The sequence below is a fragment of the Somniosus microcephalus genome, chromosome 20 (genome assembly GCF_052327205.1).
Source record: "Somniosus microcephalus isolate GS21.2 chromosome 20, FLI_Smic_1.0, whole genome shotgun sequence".
Classification (NCBI taxonomy): domain Eukaryota; kingdom Metazoa; phylum Chordata; class Chondrichthyes; order Squaliformes; family Somniosidae; genus Somniosus; species Somniosus microcephalus.
In genome coordinates this window covers 67,474,424-67,490,927 of record NC_141006.1, presented here as the reverse complement: position 1 = coordinate 67,490,927, position 16,504 = coordinate 67,474,424, and the positions used below count along the sequence as shown (strand labels likewise).

Genomic DNA, 16,504 nt, shown 5'->3' with positions numbered 1-16,504 from the left:
TGAGGTATTGTTTTCGGAATATGAATTTTGCCGGTTAATAGAGAATTCCGGATATTTAGGTGCCGTTTAAACGAGAGTTTCCTGTACCTGCAAGGACATCAATACCCTAGTTTGAGAGAAAGCAGCCTGCCAAAAGATGCAAGCAACTTATACTACAACTGTCCTTTAGCTGACAACTGCAGACTCATTTCAGAATCCTCCTCCACACTCCCAAAATAAGGAAAGTGGGGCTTAGCTATGTTTACCAGCTGTTTAAATTTTTTTTAGGCAAAACTGAAGGAATAAAACAGACAGTGACAGGGCTCTTTTAGAAAATTAATTCAATAAAAACAACAAATTTTAGTCCAATTCCATTCCTTTCCTTCCCCTTTAAGAAAAGCAGATGACACTACGGCGTGAGCATCTTCAAAATGAGACTGTTATATCTCTAGTTGTCCTGTTGCAACACTGAAATTGGATGGTAAGGGTATGTATGTGTCCACAAGCCATTAACATCATACTTAAATGTATTACCAGCTGGTGCTCAGAGCAAAAATATTAACATTGTAGAGACACTTATCGGGGCCATTAGCACTTGACTTCCTTATTTATGTCCCTTTGTCTGCATGACTGGTAAAGAAATGGAGCTCTAAGTAATCAAATGAAAGCAAGCCGCTGTATGCCATTTTAATATGCTTAATTCAAAACAACAGACACTGTACAAGAAATAAATTGCCAATAGTTTTATTGCTCAGTTATGCTTTATGCTGACACCAGTAGGATTCACATAGTTATGCACTGCACACATCAAGCAAAATGTTAATTACCTTCAGTAGCACACAATGAGGAATAACACATTCAGGTTCAGAAAGAGTTGAATAAGTTAGCAAACAGGCTTGTTTGGTAAATGTAGACAAATGTCAGATAATTAGCAAAGAAGCAGAGAACCAAAATGGGGAACATCGGGTCTAAATTCAAAAGATTTGTGCCTACTTTACGAGTATAAAATGGGCTCAACTATGACAAATTTAGCGGTGGGAAGGCCCGCCCCTTATTTTGTGTGGACACTGCTAAATTTGGCTGAGCCTTTTTATTTTTTTTAGGCGGCCATGGCAGATGCCTGAAATGAGCGCAGGCATCATTTCAATATTAAAATGAGGCTTCTGTGTTAATTTCCGGACCTGTTCCCAAAATTGGTGTAAAGTAGGCAGAGTTCGTGTTGCTGCATTATTTATCAGGCGCTACAGCAGCCCCTTAAAAGTGTGAAGGAACTCAGGAGAACCATTATAATGACGGAAATTGGACAGAAATAGTTTCCTCCTGGTTTTCCTACCAATTTCTTGCGCCATTTAGACGCAGCCAATGTGCTGAAAATATTGAGTAACTTCATTTCCATTTTATCTAAAGGAAAAAAAGGGGCATCAAATTCATATTTTATTAAACAATTAGCCATTAGGTTTGGATAACTTCCTCTAGGTGGATAAATATAAAATGCAATCACCACAAATAATCCCTATACTGGGCAAATCAGAGCCTCTTTGGCTCCTGGTCATAGTTCAGTGCTCCTTCCGAACTGACATGTGCCACTCCATTTCACGGTCCAATTAAGGAACAGACTAAAAACTCAATCCAGCCGAGGCTAGCACACTGCAGTCAGTGACAGATACCTTGGGATTTAAAGTCAAACCCATCAAGCCCACATTCTGAAGTGCGGCCAAAAGAACCTAGCGATTTTCGTCAATCAAGCAATCAGCATTTTTTTTAAAGTTCCATGAAATAAAGAAAGTCAATAATATGAAGAGCAGAACCTCAAAGAACAAATATTTAAAAAGTCAAGGCAGGCTTCAAGCTAAAAAAAAAAATAAGAAAATAACAGAAGTGACAGTCAGTCAGATTTGGGAACAAATCCAAGAGAATGGATAATAAAGGGAAATGAAAGAAATAAAAACAGGTCAAGTCAACTTTAATAAATGAAAGAAAAAGATTGAAGTGGAAGCTAAGTAAACAACATGGAGATAGTGGTGTCACAGTGGGAGTTATCCCTCAGCCTTCAATCCCCACAGATTATGACACCAGCCTTTTCAGATTTTGTATAAAGGTCACCCGTTTCACAATTTCAAAAAAAATACATCCCGTAACTCAAATCTTGCTTTTCTCATGGTGTGGGGTGTTTGTCGTGAACTTTCTTAGTTGAAGTTTTAAATCTGTTTCGAGTCATCAAAGGTTTAGCAAGCTTTGCGAAAGTCAATGTTCTTATTTATGCACAACGGAATGGTAAATAGTGGGGGTATTGAGCTGCAATAACACTGTATTGCTGATTGCTGCTGAGTGGCAAATGGAGTATGGTACTCCATACCTACATAGCAACAGTGACTACACTTCAAAAGTACTTCATTGGTTGTAAAGCACTTTGGGACGTCCTGAGGTTGTGAAAGACGCTATAGAAATGCAAGTTCTTCTTTTATTCTTACTCAATAACTGATCAATGGGTCAGTTACAAATACAGCTGGTACATATTATGGCTCCAGACCTCATTACAGCCTTGGTCCAAACATGAACAAAAGAGCTGAATTCCAGAGGTGAGGTGAGAGTGATTGCTCTTGACATCAAGGCAGAATTTGACAGAGTGTGGCATCAAGGAGCCCTAGTAAAATTGAAGTCAATGGGAATCAGGGGGAAAACTCTTCACTGGCTGGAGTCATCCTTAGCACAAAAGAAGATGGTTGTTGGAGGCCAATCATCTCACCCCAGGACATCGCTACAGGAGTTCCTCAAGGCAGTGTCCTAGGCCCAACCATCTTCAGCTGCGGCATCAATGACCTTCCCTCCATCATAAGGTCAGAAGTAGGGATGTTCGCTGATGATTGTACAGCGTTCAGTTCCATTCGCATCTCCTCAGATAATGAAGCAGTCCATGTCCGCATGCAACAAGACCTGAACGACATTCAGGCTTGGGCTGATAAGTGGCAAGTAACAATCGCGCCACACAAGTGCTGGGCAATGAGTATCTCCAACAAGACAGAGAGCCCCTTGACATTCAACGGCATTACCATTGCCAAATACCCCACTATCAACATCCTTGGGGTCACCATTGACCAGAAACTTAACTGGACCAGCCACATAAATACAATGGCTACAAGAGCAGGTCAGAGGCTGGGTATTCTGTGGCGAGTGACTCCCCAAAACCTTCCATCATCTACAAGGTACAAGTCAGGAGTGTGATGGAATACTTTCTGCTTGCCTTAATGAGTGCAGCTCCAACAACACTCAAAAGCACGACACCATTGAGGATAAAGCAGCCCGCTTGATGGGCACCCCATCCACCACCGTAAACATTCACTCCCTTCACCACCGCACCGTGGCTGCAGTGTGTACCATCTACAAGATGCACTGTAACAATTCGCCAAGCCGCCTTCAACAGCACCTCCCAAACCCGCAACCTCTACCGCCTAGAAGGACAAGGGCAGCAAGCGCATGGGAACACCACCACCTCCAAGTTTCCGCCCCCCCAAGTAACACGCCATCCTTACTTGGAAATATATCACTGTTCATTCATCATTGCTGGTTCAAAATCCTGAAACTCCCTCCCTAACTGTGGGAGTACCTTCACCACACGGACTGCAACGGTTCAAGAAGGCGGCTCACCACCACCTTCTTAAGGCCAATTAGGGACGGGCAATAAATGCTGGCCTTGCCAATGGCGCCCACATCCCATGAACGAATAAAAAAAAAAGAAAAATTTGAATTTTTAAAGGAGCATACAAAATTGTTTGGCAAAACCTTTTACAGGAAACTTTGTGCTATCCGGCACAATGTTGCTATAGCTACAGACCTTGCAGTGCTTGACTGGGGGGAAAAAAGCAAAGAAAACAAACGAAAAGAATAAAAAACGGCTCCTGATTTTTGCCAGTGGCTCGAGCTTGCCGGATGGTTCACCTCCGGATAACTCAAAGTTTCCTGTATTGTTTGGAGAAGGAAAAGATTGGGCATCAGTGCCATCACATGAGCAACGTGCTGATGCATTTTGACACAGTTCTATCATCTATTTGTTAGGTAGCTGATCCTCAATTGCCCGTTTTTCATCTGCACCCAGAGTGAAATTTAGCCCCGTGGAGTAGCAACCTGCCACCGGTCCCCAGACAATGGAGAGGCAGGCTGCAAATGGACCCTGGACTATATTATGAGTACAGCGGCCTAGCACAACAGCTTAGCCAAACTGCGTGCAAAAGCTGTATTTTAACAGCGGCATACAAAAATCACTGTACTCAATTGACAGAATAAATACAGAGCATTCTAACTGCCTCCTGGGTTCCTGTTCTAAATTCATTACAATGCACCCAGAAACTTTCTTGAATATAATCAGAGCCCTGAACCGCAGACAGTGTGTGCCATTTTTCTTAAACAAAAGCAGAATGCTGCGGAGAGAGAAACAGTTAACGGGAATTTTTCAGGGGGTCAGCGGGCGCATTTGGTGGCGGGTCAGGTGGGAAAGAATTTATTGACCGGGTAGGGAACCCGCTGTCAACCCGTCACCACACTAGTTTCCCAGATGTCGGGTCTGTCATCACTGAACAGACCCGACACCAAGTGGTAGGGGAGGCAATTTAGGTGATTAAGAGCTTGTTAACAACAACTTAAAAACTATTTTGAGTTAACCTTTCAATTTTACAAGGTTGTCCGCAGGTTCCACGTTGCTCGGGGATCACATCACATAAGCAGGTCGGGAGTTGAATGACCATGAAATCATCTCTTTACTTGACAGCTGCAAATGTGCTATAAAAGCTCCCATCTCATAGCTGTTCACTTTCCAAGGTCAGAAGCTGTTGCTTACTGCATTTGGAAGACAGATTGAGTTTTATGCAGGTTGCAAGTGTTTGGTGTCACCTCATTGGAACAACCTCTCTCACCATTGACAGATCGCTTCTGTCATCTCAACTTCACCTGCCATCTATTATATCAGCATCGGTGCCCTTGAAACTATCTCACCTTGGTCCTTAGAATCCCACCACGATCAGCCCCAACACCAGCAGCACCAGGTACACCAGCAGCACCAACAACAACACCAACCTTCTCCGCAATCAACTGATGCTGCACAGGACGGAGGGCATCAGCACTTGACCACATTGCTGGCCGGGAGGCCAGGGATGGCCTCACCACAGCCAGATTTACTTCACTTGACGTTGCACACCCTGGCTGCCACATGATGCACCAGGTTGGCACCACACCACACCATAAAGCATCCCTACAATGCCCAAGCCATTCCTTTCACACTCGTTGCCATTGCAGGGGGTACCGTTATGTCTCACGTTCACTGCAACTCACTAAGCCACTTCCAAAGGTGCACACAAATCTGTCCAAGAATGCAAAGCGTTGAAAATAAAGATTTCAATGTTTGACAGCACATTATCAGAAACTTCACATGAACATTGGCGAAAGCACACAAGTGCCTACCCTTGTGTGTTGTTACTTGGTATGATTGGACTAGGATGAGGGTGAGTGTGAGGGGTGGCTAGTGAGATGGGGAAGTGATAATGTAGATAGAGAGGGATGGGTGGAGGTGCAAAGTAAGTTGGTGTGAGTAAGGATGTGCAGGAGTAGGGTATGGAAGGCAGAATGATGGGGAAGTGTTGAATGGCACAGCAGGATGAGGCTGAGTGGCTTTGCAGTAACGTTTCATGATCTACTTAGAGCATTGAAAGGTTTGCGCCTCTGCAGCCTGGTCCTCCTGACGACATCCCTGCTTGTGCCCTCCTATGCAATGTTCAGCCAGGCTGTGTTGATCTCCTGGGGAGGTCTCTTCCGCCCATTGGAAGGGAAGAGAACCTCCCTGCGTGCTGTGACACTCTCCATAAGCATATGGAAGGAGTCATGGGAGAGCCTGGGTGCAGGCGTGCACCTCTGTGCAGTGCTTGTCATTGTTTGCAGCACCTCAGTGTTGTAGAACACTGACAGCACAACTGTCAAAATTAATTTGCACATGGTCCCTTTAAGGAAACCGGCTGATGACACGTCATCAAACCCACTTCCTTCAATTGGCTGGGAAACATGCTGGGCAGGCTTAACAAGCCCTATCAACGTAAGATCACTCTACAGAGTGGACTGGAGCCAGCAGTGGGGTCGCACCCCACCTCCGACCCTGGCCACACCAGACCCACCTTGGTAGGCGAAATCGCGGCCGTTGTTCCAGGAGGCAGTCACACCCCTTAGGTTAAGCAGTACTTTAGAGTTAGTCAGTGGTCCAGGACAGGAGGGTGTAACTGCGAGTCAGGAAGGTATGGGGACCCAGGATAATAGTGATGGAGGAGCCTCAGCCCTTGACCTTGTCCAACAGGTACGAGGCACTTACTGCCTGTATGGATGAGAACAAGGATAGCAGGGAGGATGGGCAAACTGACCATGGCACCGTGGTACAGGAGGCCATTCAAGTGGGGGGAGTAAAAAAGGAATGTGGCAGTGGTAGGCGACAGTATAGTCAGGGGGATAGATACTGTTCTCTGCAGCCGCGACAGTGAGTACCGAAGGTTGTGTTGCCTGGGTTAAGGATATCTCCTCGTGGCTGGAGAAGAACTTGGAGGGGGGAGGATCCAGTTGTCGTGGTCCACGTAGGAACCAATGACATAGGTAGAACTAGGAATGAGGTTCTGCTGAGGGACTTTGAGGAGCAAGGATCCAAATTACAAAGCAGAACCTCACAGGTAATAATCTCTGGATTGTTACCTGAGCCATGCGCAAATTGGCATAGGGACAAACAGACTGGAAGTTTAAATGCGTGGCTCAAAGAGTGGTGTGGGAGGAAGGGGTTTCAGTTCATGGGGCACTGGCACCAATACTGGAGAAAGAGGGAGCTGTTCCGATGGGAGGGGCTCCACTTAAACCAGGCTGGGACCAGTGTCCTGGTGAATCGAATAACTAGGGCAGTAGAGAGGGCTTTAAACTAATGAAAGGGGGGTGGGAGCATTCAGGAAAGATTAAATTTAAAAGCAGCAAGAAAAATGTCAGGCTCTAGAGCAGGGTATAGTTTTGTGTAAAAATAAGAGTGGGTCAGGAAGGGACAGAGAGAGTAACAAAGGTAATAAGGCCTCAGTGACTAAGGTGACATCAGGGAAACATAGAAAAAAGTCAAAGCTAAAGGCACTATATCTGAATGCATGAAGCATTTGCAACAAAATAGATGAATTAATGGCGCAGATAGATCAAACCTATTCATTTCTAATAGCCATTACGGAGATGTGGTTGCAAAGTGGCCAAGGTTGGGAACTAAATATTCCAGGATACTTAACTATTAGAAGAGATAGGCAAAATGGAAAAGGAGAAGGGGTAGCTCTGATAATAAAGGATAAAGACCGTAGAGAGAAAGGATCTTAGCTCTGAAAATTAAGAAGTAGAATCAGTTTTGGTGGAGCTAAGAAACAGCAAGGGGCAGAAAACATTGGTGGGAGTTGTTTATAGGCCCCCAAACGGTAGTTGTAATGTAAGGCAGAGTATAAATCAGGAAATTAGAAGTGCACATAACAAGGGTAATACAGTAATCATGGGGGACTTTAATCTACCTATAAGACTGGGCAAACCAAATTCGCAGTAATAGTGTGGAGGACGAATTCATGGAATGTATATAAGATAGTTTTCTAGATCAGTATGTAGAGGAACCAACTAGGGAACAGGCTATTTTAAATCTAGTATTGTGCAACGAGAAAGGGTTAATTAACAACATTGTAGTAAAGGGGCCTTTAGGGAAGAGTGACTATAATATGATAGGGTTTTGAAAGAGGTGGCTATAGAGATAGTGGATACACTGGTTGTCATTTTCCAAAATTCCATAGATTCTGCAACGGTTCCCACGGATTGGAAGGTAGCAAATGTAACTCCACTATTTAAGAAAGGAGGGAGAGTGAAAACGGGAAGCTACAGACAAGTTAGCCTGACATTAGTAGTAGGGAAAATGCTAGAATCGATTATTAAGGACGTGGTAACAGGGCACTTGGAATATAATAAGATTGGGCAGAGTTAACACAGATTTATGAAAGGGAAATCATGTTTGACAAATTTGTTAAAGTTTTTTGAGGTTGTAACTAGCAGAATAGATAAGTGGGTATCAGTGAATGTGGTGTATTTGGATTTTCAGAAGGCATTTGATAAGGTGCCACACAAGAGGATATTAAACAAAATTAGGGCTCATGGGATTGGGGGTAATATATTAGCATGGATTGAGGATTGGTTAACGGACAGAAAACAGAGAGTAGGAATAAACGGGTCATTTTCGGGTCGGCAGGCTGTAACTAGTGGGAGCAGTGCGTGGGCCTCAGCTATTCACAATCTGTATCAATGATTTGGATGAGGGGCCCAAATATATCCAAGTTTGCTGATGATACAAAACTGGGTGGGAATGTAAGTTGTGAGGAGGATGCAAGGAGGCTTCAAGGGGATATAGACAGGCTAAGTGAATGGGCAAGAACATGGCAAATGGAATATAATGTGGAGAAATGTGAAGTTATCCACTTTGGTGGAAAAATAGAAAAGCAGAGTATATTTTAAATAGCGAGAGATTGGGAAATGTTGGTGTTCAGAGGGACTTGGGTGTCCTTTGTACACGAATCACTGAAAGTTAACATGCAGGTACAGCAAACAATTAAGAAAGGAAATGGTATGTTGGCCTTTATTACAAGAGGATTTGAGTATAAGAGTAAAGATGTCTTACAGCAATTATATAGGGCCCTGGTGAGACCACACCTGGAGTATTGTGTACAGTTTTGGTCTCCATACCTAAGGAAGGATATACTTACCATAGAGGGAGGGCAACGAAGGTTCACCAGACTGATTCCTGGGATGGGGGGATTGTCCTTTGAGGAGAGATTGAGTAGACTAGGCCTATATTCTCTGGAGTTTAGAAGAATGAGAGGTGATCTCATTGAAACATACAAAATTCTTGCAGGGAGGATGTTTTCCCTGAGGGTCACAGTCTCAGAATAAGAGATTGGCCATTTAGGACTGAGATGAGGAGAAATGTCTTCACTCAGAGGGTGATGAATCTTTGGAATTCTCTACCCCAGAGGGCTGTGGAGGCTCAGTCATTGAGTATATTTAAGACAGAGATCAATAGATTTTTGGATATTAAGGGAATCAAGGGATATGGGGATAGTGCAGGGAAGTAGAGTTGAGGTAAAAGATCAGCCATGAACTTTTTGAATGGTTGAGCAGGCTCGAGGGGCCGAATAGCCTACTCCTGCTTCTATTTCTTATGTGCTTATCTACTGAGATCATTGAAAGATTTGCGCCACTGCATCCTGGTCCTCCTAACGACATCCCTGCTTGTGTACTCCTGTGCAATGTGCAACCAGGCTGCTGTTGATCTCCTGGGAAGTCCTCTTCCACCCATGGGAAGGGAAGAGGACCTCCTTTCGTGCTGTGACTCCCTCCATAAGCATATGGAGGGAGTCATGGGAGAGACTGGGTGCAGGCATGAACCTCTGTGCAGTGCTTGTCAGTGTTTGCAGCACCTCAATACTGTAGAACAGTGACAGCACAACTGTCAAAATCAATTTGCGCATGGTCCCTTTAAGGAAACTGGCTGATGATGCGTTATCAAGGGACGTCATCAGACCCACTTCCTTCAATTGACTGGCAAATGTGCTGGGCAGACTTAACAAGCCCAATCAGCATAAAATCACTTTGGACAGCTGGCTGGAGCCAGTAGCCAGGTCGCCACTGACCCCAGCCGCTCCGGACCTGTCGAGGTAGGGTAAATCGCGGCCAACGTTTCAGCTCGACGACCTTTCATCGAGTTCTTGATGAAAGGTCATCAACCTTGAACAATGGCCCTTAATTTGCGGTCGGCGGTGTAGCGAAGGAGTACGCCACCGATATCCGAATGAAATCCGCACTTACTTCATGCGAACCCCCCTTCATGAAGTTGCTTTCAGACGCTGCAGAGTTGTGCACAGCGTCGTGGCCCATGGATGCACCATTGCGGGTATGCGAACCTGGGATCACATGGGATGGTGCTCCTTTCACTTCCTGACTCTTAGCTCATCAGGAAACATAGAAATCTCCAATGGGACCACATTAAGCTTTGCAGAAAGTCCACCAAAGCAGCTGACCTTCTTTTACTATTCCCACTGCACTTTCCAAAAGACTGTTTAACTATTTTTCTTTGATTCGCATTTGTTTTGATGTAGTAAATTATTTGATGTCAGGCTTCGGCTTTTAAATTGTTGACTATTAATAAAAACAACTGATTTTAAACAATTTAGCATGTTATTTTATTAATAAATTACGATGATTGCAATAGTATTTAATACACAAACCAAGATTTCAACATTAATAGAATTCGATCAAACACTGAAAAGTCTTGAGATACTTTTTACTGAAGGTGTCCTTAAAACCGTAAAACTCGATTAGGGGGCTTTTTATGGGCTGTAGCATAAACCTAGCTCAAAATTGTACAATTTTCTCATCCCCCCATCCCTTACGCTGTGTAACAAGCTCCTATGCCTGTTTGCAGCAGCCATAAAAATTTTCAGGGTAATTACTACGCAATAGGTGGGCAATTAGTCCAACTTTTTGCCAGCACACTGATTTCAATGGGTAGGTGAAACGTGCAGCGAAGCCGATGCAGAATCGGAATTTGACAAATCGCAAGTTTGGAATTTAGCGCATGCGGAAATCCTGAACTTGCGGTCAATTTCAAAGGCAGTATGACGGCGTACTCTGAGAGTATGCCATCATACCGACCATGAATTCAGGGCCATTACCTCTTATTGCTCTCTCTCCACGGATGCTCCCTGACCGGACGAGTCTTTCCAGCATATTCTTTTTTTATTTGCCATTTCTGTTAGTTGTTCTGCCAAAAACATTGCCACAGAATCTTACCCGTGATAAATTCTGGACCCGGAATAAGCGGGTGACAATTTCCTCGTCCATCATGCATGAGATGAGCTCCACTTGCACGGGCCCATACTGCTGGAGTCCTTGCTCTGGCCAATATTGTAAGCATGGCTGCATAGTGAATGGAGAGAGAAAAAGGCCAAGATTAATGTGTAAACGAAATACATAAAAGGAGATTTATCTTTCCCAAGTAATTATATTAGATGCTGCAGTGCAGCAATATTCAGGAATTATGGGATTTATTGCACCTTCAGGTAGTAATATATCTGCACTATAATGACAAGTCTAACAGTGCTAACATTTTCTGTGTTATTTAAAAAATATCACATTCAAAGGCTATCTATTGTAGCAGCGCCCGTCAGATTGCACTCATTTTGGTTTAAAAATGTGGCCTATTTTGCAGCATTAAATAAATAAATAAATATAGCTGTGGAGCTTGGAAATAGTTGTGTGATATTGGCCCGTAATTTGCGGTCAGCGGTGTAGGGTTTGGCCAGTGCCAACATCATTGGGTGCATGTGCCTCAAGGATTTTTGGAATTTTAAAATGGATATGTACCCTTTTAAAATGGAGACGCACTTGGGCTGCGTTTTAAAAATGGAGTTTGGACTTTTGGATTTTAAAAGGGACTGCTGTTGGTTTCTGTGTAGATGAACTTGTCTGTCTTTTGGGTTGCCATGGGACCGGTCTCAACGCTGACATCATGAAAGGCAGGAGCCTTTTCATATTCGAACTTGTGAGATTTGGGGAAAACCACCTTTTGTCCATGGAGCCAGGATGTCTGGATGGACAATGAGGTTTGGAGGCCAAAAGTAACACCTATGGTCTCTTTCAATGAAGGAGCAGTCAAGAACTTAACAAACAGTTAGCAATTCGAGTATTGCTCATCTACAATAATGGCCTAACATTGTTTTCTTCAAGATGACCAATCCAGGACAAGAGACATCACCAGGTAAACCAACTAGCATCTCTACAACCATGGTAACCAGGAAATGCCCAGCTAGCTTTGTGTATTGCACGGGGTATAACCATGCTGAACTTTGGGGATGCAGGGCTTCGTTTTTTGGCTTTTTGGCTGTTGCTTGCCTGCTTTTCTCTACCATCTGTAACGGGGGTTCTCCACGTAACTACGCGTCCGCCAACTCTCCAGGAACGCCCGAAATGAGCGCCTCGTTGTACTGCCTGAACGTAACTCTCTAGGCCTCATCGCGTGCCTCTGTTAGGCACGGTTTTGTCTCTGGAGTCGAACGGAGCCGGGACCGCGTGAATCAACGACAAGGGCTGGTAATTATATCCAGCATACGCCTCTAGAAATCCCCCGGACCGCCCGCATGTTTTGCTGCTGAGGAACTGCAAGTGTCCAAGACGCAGGCTAACACGGGTGTGTGTGAGGAGGCTTCCACGTGTGGGTTCCGACCAAACCGGGAGAGGGTTTTAGTTAGAAGGGTTTTTCCCTTATCTAGGCTTAGAATCTGGGAAGGGGTTGGTTCGGCGTAACCAACAGGGTGGGTATTTTAGTCTAAAGTTATAAGCTAGTGTCCACGGTCACCTACTCGTTCTGCCGTAAGCGAGAGGAGTAGGGATTGTTGTTTTTTGTGAGTGCAATAAAAGGAATTGATCTTTGACCAACCTGAACCGTTTCGTTTTGTCTGAATCATTTATAACCTATCCATAGTAACTCCTTGGGTCTGAACTTGGGGGTTGTGGGGCTTGTGGTTCGCGGTATAATTCGGAAGACCAACCGGGTGGCATCCGGTCACAGCTGGGTTACACAGTAATCCCGCTGGGGACGCTACACACTGGGCATAGGAGAAGACCTATCTGGCCTTGGTCTCTCTCTCTCTGTGGGATTGCCCACTAATCGACGGGCTAGGCAGGGGCTATTGGCATAAGCTCCTGCCGTCCAAGGGAAACAACCCAAACGGGGGAGTTTTTTGTGGCACGGGCCAACTCGAGGGAGAGTCATAGAAACACAGGGCACGCAAAAACACCCTACACGGCGAAGCAAAGGCGTTCGATGCTGGCCCGAAAGAAAGCTGCCCACAAAGATCTCGTGATCTCTGTCGCGAGTAGTTTGGCTTTTCCAATGCACAGTTGAGATCAGTGCAGTGCAGTGGGAATTCCATAGCATAAGCTGCTGTGATGTCAACAAGTTGTCTAAGCAGCCAATCACAATGCAGATATCACAGTCAGGGAACCAGGAAGTGAAGAAGCTCCTTTTATCCTGACTTTTTTAAATGTTACAGAGGGCAAAACAAAAATTGGGGCTCTCACATGGGGAAGAGGTAAACTGGAAATAAATATTAACAAACTAAAAAAAAAATTGTTTTTTTTTAAAGTTTCTTAAAAATTGTAATTTTTAATATAATGGAGTAATTTAACACTCTACAAAATTTAAATTCGTTTTTCAGGGCCACAACCATTGTTTAGCAGTCAATACGCTGTTAAAACCTCAGTCACACCTAATCCAACAAGGTCTAACTTTTAATAGGGTATTTAACAGAGATAGTACCGTGGGAAAGCCCAAGCGTTCGTCAGTTTCACTGATTTCCCTGTTTACACCGATTGCTGGCTTGGGGGGTGGGGGGAGGAGAACTGCATTCCCAGTGTCGGAGTAGTGAATGACTGACCGCAGCTTCAGGATTTCAGCATTAGAATGCGCATGCATGCGCTGTTCGTTCGCTGTTATTATCCACCGCAAATTCCGGGCTATTATCATGTGGATGTTTAATTCCTCTGTTTGCTATTTTCAGGGGGGGTGGGGCGCGCGGGGGGGGAGGTTTAACCTATTAAAAATAAATTGGTTATTGTCTCCCTTAAAATAGCGTACAAATTGGACTTGATAACAGTTTAAGCGCCCGTTTGGATAAGAGGGTACTTTCCATATGTTTAAATGGGGTTTGTTATCTATATGTTTCTGCGATGTGGATAATTCTGCCTGCAGATAGGTGGCATTACCAGGTCTGTAACAGTGCACCCAGAAAACAGCCACTGGATTAGTGGATCGAAGATGGCATAGAAAATCAGAATTGGTTGTGACACTCACTGGCACCCCAAATTGGCTATCTGCAAGGCACATACTGTCCATGATGAAGGGTCCCAGACCTGAAACATTGGGGGTGATTTTCATTCAGAAGTCGGGAAGGAGGCGGGACTACAACTTTCGAGGTTGTAGTCCGCCTCCATCGAGATGCGGCCAATCCACGTGATTTTAACTTGATTGACCTTGTTGAGCCCACCCAGCGGGCTCAGCAGGCCAATTAAGGGCCACCCGGCAACAGACTGAAATTTCATCTGTCAAGACGTTTTGACAGATGAAATATCAGCGTTTCACAGCTGTTTGAAGCTGTCAAACACTGACAGTCTTACTTCTAACCTGAGTCCTTCTACACAGACTCAGTTAGAAATCTCACCGGCACAAAAAGCTGCAGGCTGTCACTTTTGACAGTTCGCAGCCATTCTGCTTTCTGTGCCGGTTAGATGATGGTCTCCCGAAACCTAGAGGAAGGAAGGCTGAAAAGGTAAGTACAGGTAATTTAAACTTCTTTACACACTTTAGACACACCAAACACACTTACCTTTGCACTCATGCACCCATCACTCACCTGAACACCGACATCTCGACCCCTCCAAGTCCTTCAACCCGACGGCCCGACTCCTCTAACTTGGCGTGGTTTGGAGCCGTCGGGAATCCCACACTTCAAACTTTAAAATAGGGATTAGGCTAAAAAACTGCCTGTTAACTACCTGTTAACAGGCAGTTAATTGGCACTAATCCCTTCCCGCCTCGGGTCGGCGGGTCCCAGTGCGGGGCGGGTACCCGCCTCCTTTGAAACTTACATGGAGGCGGGTTGGGGGTGGGATGGTGTCGGGACCCCCGAATTCGGGACTTTAACCCCCCCGCAAGCCTCCAATCCCGACTCCACGGGTCAATGAAAATCGACCCCACGGTTTCTCTCTCCACGGATGCTGCCTGGCCTGCTGAGTTTTTCCAGCATTTTCTGTTGTTATTACATACTGTACATTGCCTACTGACTCTGCAGTATCATATTAAACACACTGGCTACAATCCCACCCTCAGGACTGCTGCTTTACACGTGCCGATTTCACATTTCAACACCAAAGTAGCAGCCTGAAATAAAAACAAAAAAAAATGATGGGAATGTACAGCAGGTCGTTCAGCATTTGAAAGAGAAACATTAACGTCTTGCATAGAATACCTTTCACCAGAACATTATGGGTCTCGCTTAAAACATTAACCTGCCTTTTCTTTCTTTCAGGGGCTGGCTGACCTTTTTATGTTGTTCAGTTCAATTTCACAGTTTTTTCTTTCCTTTTATCAGCGTTTCACAGCTGTTTGAAGCTGTCAAACACTGACAGTGTATGTACCCATCTATCTTTAAGGGAACTACTTTAGGTGTGGCACTATTTGTTTGGCTTCTGTATACTGTAATACCGATAGTGACCACACCAGTATATAAGTGTTGTGCCAGGAGTTATTGGGCAGATTCGCCCAGACCTTCGAATAGTAAAGACCTGTTTTGTTTGTTACTTCTGAAGTCTGTGTATTTATTAACTGCACAACCCACAGACTTTACAGTGGCGACGAGTCCGATCGTACCCTGCGGCAAGATTACCAAAGCAAGAAGAGCGTCGAAGAGAGGCAACCGCCCTCGTCGTGCTGCTGGAAGAAAACACGAGGCTGCAGCAGGAGAAAGGTGGAAGACTTTAGCAACAAAAGCTTCCATTAGCAACAGGCACTGACTACCCTTCTACCACGGTGCGGAGTGAGCCGATCAGCAGGGAACAAGGCGGCCGAAGAGACTGTGAGTAGGGGAAGGTGTAGAAGTATCCGGAGGATAAGGGCAGAGCACTCGACCTCGGTCGAGGGGGAGCTGTGCCGGCCAAAAGTCGGGTCCAACGGCGTCGGGTGACAGCTGGACCGCGATCGGCGGGAAAAATCCGGGCAGCGACCGCAGCCACGAAGCGCTGAGCCTGCGAGTAGGCGCGGGAAGAGAAACCCAGCCGCAGCCGGGGAGGGAAACACCGGTCTGCGAGAGGGCTGGGGAGGCGAACGGGAACCATGCGGGTGAGAGCCGGGTGCGGAGTGAGAGACTGCGAGGAGCCAGTCCAGCGGCTGAACTGTTCTCCACCAACGGGGTACCCAGGGCCGGTAGCACCGAACGTGCGGGTGAGAGAGCGACAGAGCCGGGTACAGAGAGAGAGACTGCGCGAGAGCCAGTCCAGCGGCTGAACTGTCCTCCGTTAACGGGGTGTTCCCAGCGCCGGTTGGGCCGTGCGGGCGGGAGGAAAAGACATAGCCGAGTAAGGGGAGCTGTGCGGAAGCCAGCCAGCGGCTGAACCTGTCCGCTGTGGGGGAAGCGTATCCCTTCCACCGGGAAGAAACGCGGGAAGCCGCCATTAGGCGGAGAAGACGCCAGAAGCGGGGAACCGCCATTGAAGTGGGCGGGGCGAGAAAGGAAGAGCGGGAAACCGCCATTTTCGCGGGAAAACCGCCATCTTGATTGACATACCGCCATTGAAGTGGGCGGGGGGAGAAGGAAAGAGCGGGAAACCGCCGATTTCGCGGGAAAACCGCCATCTTAGAAACAAACAAATAAATAAGAATACTTAAAGAAATACT

At 45.6% G+C, this 16,504-nt stretch overlaps 1 protein-coding gene across 7 annotated transcripts in view; it reads right to left on the bottom strand.

The window, feature by feature from the left end:
- Window positions 1–16,504, bottom strand: part of ptprub (protein tyrosine phosphatase receptor type Ub) — a 1,172,978-nt gene that overhangs the window by 29,040 nt on the left and 1,127,434 nt on the right. For all 7 annotated transcript variants that reach the window (XM_085962902.1, XM_085962905.1, XM_085962901.1 and 4 more), the window contains one exon: window positions 10,846–10,971. In XM_085962902.1, coding sequence (XP_085819028.1) covers window positions 10,846–10,971 — 126 coding nt within the window. The remainder of the gene's footprint in view (window positions 1–10,845; window positions 10,972–16,504) is intronic.